At 42.9% G+C, this 5662-nt stretch overlaps 1 protein-coding gene across 1 annotated transcript; it reads left to right on the top strand.

Annotated features, from left to right (window-relative positions):
* Window positions 1–463: 463 nt before the first annotated feature.
* On the top strand, window positions 464–5662 carry RFXAP (regulatory factor X associated protein). The gene is made up of 3 exons (XM_079314880.1): window positions 464–1050; window positions 3527–3634; window positions 5453–5662. The coding sequence occupies exons 1-3, from the start codon at window positions 616–618 to the stop codon at window positions 5561–5563; spliced, it is 654 nt and encodes a 217-aa protein (XP_079171006.1). The 5' UTR covers window positions 464–615; the 3' UTR covers window positions 5564–5662.

The raw sequence follows: 5662 nt of genomic DNA, 5'->3' as shown, positions 1-5662 counted from the left end.
CACGATAATTAATTTGCATAGAAAGTGAGAAACCTGGTACCGCGTTCCAAGTCTGGGAAGCACCTCTTTTTTCTCTTCTCTTTTCTCTCCTTTTTAAATTTTCTTTTTTATTTTCTTCCCTCTGACCCTTCACCCCCTTTTTAATTCATCTTGTCCCTCTTTCCTTTCACCCTGCCCCTTTATCCAAAACCCACCGCCGTGTGTCAGGGACTAACAAACCAATTCCCACTCCAAGCGTGCAATACTAATAAAACCTTCTGCTTGCAGCTTGCAGACCCTCTGGCTTCCACCACTCCTTTCCACCACAGCGTCCACCACGAGGGGCCAAACCGCAGCGGTGGCTCTAACGCGCCACAAACACTACACGCCAGGGCTCCCGCAAGCTCCCTCAGGGCCATTACCGGGGCGGGGCCGCCATTACCGGCGCCCCTCCCCGCCATTACCGGGGCCCGTGCGCGTGCGCGGCCAAGGCGAGGCGCGCTCGGGGACCGGCCGGGCCGGGCCGGGCACGGCACCGCCGCCCTGCAGGGCAGCCCCGCCGCCGCTCCCACCTCCTCCGCTTCTTCCTCCTCCTCGTCGCCGCCGCAGCAGCAGCAGCAGCTGACGCTGTATGTCATGCAGCCGGTCGGCGAGGAGGAGGGGGCGGGGGGGGTGGTGCTGCAGCCGAGCGCAGACCCGCAGCTGCCGCCCTCCGCTAGCGGCGGCGTGATGGTGTTCTACGAGCTGGGGACCACCGGCGAGATCGAGGTGGTGGAGGAGGAGGCGGAGGCGGCGGGCGGCGAGAGCACGGCCAGCCCGGAGGAGCTGGAGGAGGAGGAGGCGGCGGCGCCGGGAACCGCGAGCGGCGAGGCGGCGGCGGGCGGCGAGTGCAAGAGCTGCACGTACGAGGGCTGCAGCGAGACCACCACACAGGTGGTGAAGCAGCGCAAGCCCTGGATGTGCAAGCGGCACCGCAACAAGATCTACAAGGACAAGTACAAGCGCAAGAAGAGCGACCAGGCCCTGGGGGGCGGCGGGGCGGCGGCCGCGGGGGGCGGCCCGCGGGCCGAGGTGAGGCGGGGGCGGCGGGACGCGGCCGGTGCCGCTGCCCTGCGGGTCGGGGCTCCCCGGAACGCCGGGCTCTGTCACACGGCCGGAGGAGAGGCAGCTGGCCTAGGGCTGCTCTGCCTCCCGTTCGCCGCAGCAAACTGTTTGTTTTCTGCTCTGACGTAAATGTGGAAGCTTACAGCTATACCAAAAGATTGCAGGAAAAGAAATATCGCTAGGAGATGCTTCGCTTGCAGCGTGGCTTTTTTTCCCGCGGTAGGAAAGTGTAGATCTGAGAGAGATGTCAAACTTGTTTCTCAGTGTGGGGTTTTAAAGTCAGAGGCCATTTGGTATCAGGTGTATAAAAATCATTGGTGTAGGTTCCTCAAGACACTTTTTGGTTATTACTCTTATATAAATGACAGGTAAACATTTCAAGCACTTAACTTGAATAAGCTTATGTGTATTGTTTAGATGGGGAATTCCTGTCAGTGGGAAAACTGATGGTAACATTCAAGTTTTTAAATATTCTTGTTCCTGCAGGTTGTGACTCAGCTAAGACCACACACTTCTCTGATAGTCACTTTTACAGAGTTAGTGTTTCAAATCTTGTATTTAGATGAGACTGGAAAAGGGAAATAGTTTTACACTTGAAGGTACTGAGCAGTTTGTGTTCAAAGGGACAGATGTAAAATAGTGAGTGCCAGAAACAAAAAAAAAATCTTACCTGGCACTCCTGCTAAAAGCAGCCCTTTTACATCATCACAGCTGTGTCTGGAGTTTTGTGACTGAGAACTGATCTAACTGCAAACTGACCAACAAAATCGTTTCTGTTTTCCTTCATGTAAATATAATAGTAACCACACTGGTGTCACACGAAATAATCTTCTTTTGTAAATCTGTAAAAGCCATGAAGGCAGGTGCTTTAAAAGAGGGGAGCGTACATGGTGCTGCAAGGGAATATTCTCTCCTCTTTCAGTTCAGAGAATTTGCTGAGGTTTTCCTGCTGTGTTCTGTAATTATAAGTGATATGTGTTCCATGTAGTATTTTGGATTTTTGTTGAACCCTTTTAAGCTCTGAGTCTCTGTTACATTCTGATAGTTTCTTCAGTTCTGCTACCTGGTTTCTGAATACTCACCTTGTTTTTGAATTTTGTTGATGTCAACCTTCTTTGCCAGGTAGTGTTTACATTAGAACAATTCCTCTTGTGTTTGTGATAGTTGGAAGGCTTGCCTCTAAGTTTTCTCCTTCTCACATTGAAAAGGCATAGCAGACTTGTTTCCAAGGAAAATACATATATTTATGTATATATATATATACATATTATAATACAGTTATAATTCTTGCTGTTTTGTGAGCCTTTTCTAATTCTAGTAGCTACTTCTCTTTTCAGTGAGGTAAGAGAAACTGCACATATTATTCAAGAGGAGAATGAATTTTAGCTTTATAATACCAGCATGACTTTTCTCACTTCCTTCTCTGATAGTTCATCCTGCTCAATTCATGATGTGTCTACACAAATACTTGTGCTAGTTCATAAAAGGAGCCAGTATGGAAGAAGGGTAAAAATCCTTCATTTCATGTAGTGATGGGTTAAAACCTTTTAATCTGTAGCATGAAATAGTGATTATTGCATGTTGGAAGAGGGTGGGTTTTCTTTTCTCAGTTGTTGTGAGTGCTTTGCATGTAAGGAAATTAGGGCCTGAACTTGCAAGAAAGCAGGGATTTAGTGCTGATATTACTTACTTTTTTTTTTTTTTTGCAGTGGTGTTATTAAAGCCATTTTCAGTAGAAGTTCCTAATATCCACTTCTGTGGACAGGATAGAAGTGAAAGATACTGGGTTAGTTTTTAGTTGTTACTGCTTTTGAACCCTTTGAGGTACATGGAAGTGTCAGTAAGTTTTGAATGTAATACACATAATATTCAACATTGGTAGAAATTTTCCAAACCTTTTATATTTTCCTTATAGCAGTTCGTAGAGCCATGTAGTTGTAGTATGTCTAATTCAGATGACTGTTGATTGTACAGGGAACAGAATAAACTTGGTGAAAACAAAAAAGCCTGTGGCTTTGGTGAGTTCATCATCATGTTCTCAAGTATGTTTTGTTTTGGTACTACAAGGATTGTTGTCATTCCTGCCCAATTACAAATAGTAAATATCATTCATTTTCACAAGCTTGGGGGCTGACCTGTTGTGAATTACTTCCTTTATAAGAAATGCAACTAAATAAATTGAAGACATTAACTAGCCCTAGTAACCTGTTTAGTTTTGCAGTGTAGAAGACTAACTCACCTGCATTGCTTTACTCTTGCTGGTGAAGTAGTGAAAGGAGGTGGAAAGAAGAGGCCAGGTCTTGAATAGATAGATTTCCATTCATGCGCTGTTACTTTCCTCTGCAGATTAAGGAGGCAAATGTTCTTTACTCGTGATTTTCTGTGTATCACTGTATCAGAGTTTATAGTTTGACCTCCCTTTTTTGTTTTCTGTCATGTGCAGGATAGTGTTGAAGGTTCAGCATCTGTTTCAAAGCAGAGAACGGGATCCATTGGAGATCGCCCAGCAAGACCTACTCTTTTAGAACAAGTATTGAATAAAAAGAGGCTGGTAAGTCTTGTTTTCAAGAGGTTTTGAACTCAAAGGCAGTGTAACAATGTTTACCTGTCACCATTGTCAAAAAAGAAAATCAGTCATAAGCATGCACTGCATGTGCATATTTTCAAACTTGAAAGATGCTTCAGAGAGGTGTGCTTCAGCCTCTTTGTGAAGAATAATGGGATGATTGAATTTAATGATCTGAAGTTTTGGTAGTAACTGTATAACTGAGATGATTATAGCTTATTAAGCCAAAGCCTTAGGTAGAACAATGATGTAAGCTTTACTATGGTGTGTTTTAAAAGTTACAGATGTATCATATCAAACTTAAAGTTGTGTATATGTGCAGTGATAAAGCAAACTCGAAGCAAACAGTGTGATTTATAATTTTTGCAGACTGCGTGAATGGCTTGTCTCAAGTGTTTTTTAACACTGGTTTCTCCTTTAACAAGTTAAGCTCAGTGCAGAGAAATCATTCAGTACCTACAGTTTGTTCAGGCTTCTTCATTACTACTTTCCTTTTTGCATGTTTTTGCAGTCCCTATTCTTTAAAAGCTATTGGGACTGTCTTCTTTCTGTTACCTGTGCAATGCAATTTAACAATCCTCATTATAATGCTATAGTGCTTGTTCAAAAATCTGGAAAGCCTTAAAAGAAACATCATGTCAGTCTTAAGTATACAACTACCTAGATGTATTTCTTGCTAATTCTTTCTCAATGATAGCACCTTTTTAGTGATTGTGTCTGAAACTGAGAGGAGTATTCATAGTTTTTCACTTTTTATGAAAAAAACAAGTAATGAACTATGGAGAAGTTTTCATATTATCCCACATACTGGCTTGCTGTCCCCTTTCCTGGCTGTTTGTATTGATGTGGCTTAGTTAAATTTGAATTAAACATTTTTTTAATAGAAGTAGAGCAACCAGAATCTCTATTAGAAGATGTTCAGAGCTTTTGCACTAATTATGTCAAGGCTCTTTAGGAACTCGGGGTTTCTTTCAGCATTCCTAAAATTCAGATTCTCCTTGTTCTGGTTCTTGCTTCTCTCTTTCTCCTCTGACTTGCAGTTGCAATACCTCTTTGGTTATATCACAGCAGTGACCATGGATGCAGAGTAAGCATTTGTGGAATTCATTCTGCTGAAAAATAACCCTTTTCTTTTAATAGTTTTTGGAAGGATCACTTCCCAATCTTATTTGCCATTTAACCTTACAATCACTTGTGCTGCCACTGTGCGGGAATGAGAGTGAACAACCCAAGTTGTTCCAGGAGCCAGATGCAAATAATTTTTGATACTTTTGTCTTTTGAATGCAGAGTAGTTTTTCAACTCAATTCCAGTGGATGGACTGATGTTTTGAAATGTTGGGAAATTCTGGACAGTCAGTGAAAATCATAGAGTATCTTGAGTCGAAAGGGACCCACAAGGATCATTGAGTCCAACTCCCTGCTCCTAGTCCTTTAGGCAGGACTGCCTAAAACTAAAATACGTGCTGTGGGTGTAGTCCTGATGCTTGAACTCTGGCACATAAGCTTTACTGCAGGATTACAATATTTTATTCATTTATTAAATTGTTTTTTGAGCTATATACAGTGGGAAATGTAGAAATTAGCTCAGTTGAAGCACAGCTGTAGAACCAAAGCACAGTTGTGATGTTTTGGTTCTAGTACATCAATAGATTACTCCTGTTTGCTATACTTACAGGGGTTTTATGATATTAAGCAACAATAGTGGGTAATGTGCAAATGCATGCAATGGAAAAATATTACAATGGTAACTATTTAACATATGTGAGTTTTGTAAAGTAAAGTTCACTTTCTCTCTCTTTCAGTCCCTACTCAGAAGCCCAGAAGTAGTGCAGTTTCTACAGAAACAACAGCAACTGTTAAGTCAACAAGCTTTGGAGCAAAGGCAGCAACAGTTTCAAGGAGCACCTGGGTAATGAGGAAAGATCAATGATCTGCAAATGAATCTGGTGCTGAAGGAGGGACAGGATCTGTATTTTGTATAAATACAAAGAATCTCAATGTTTAAACAGAAA

Source organism: Erithacus rubecula (assembly GCF_903797595.1).
Source record: "Erithacus rubecula genome assembly, chromosome: 1".
NCBI lineage: Eukaryota > Metazoa > Chordata > Aves > Passeriformes > Muscicapidae > Erithacus > Erithacus rubecula.
This window is presented reverse-complemented; position numbering and strand designations above follow the sequence as displayed.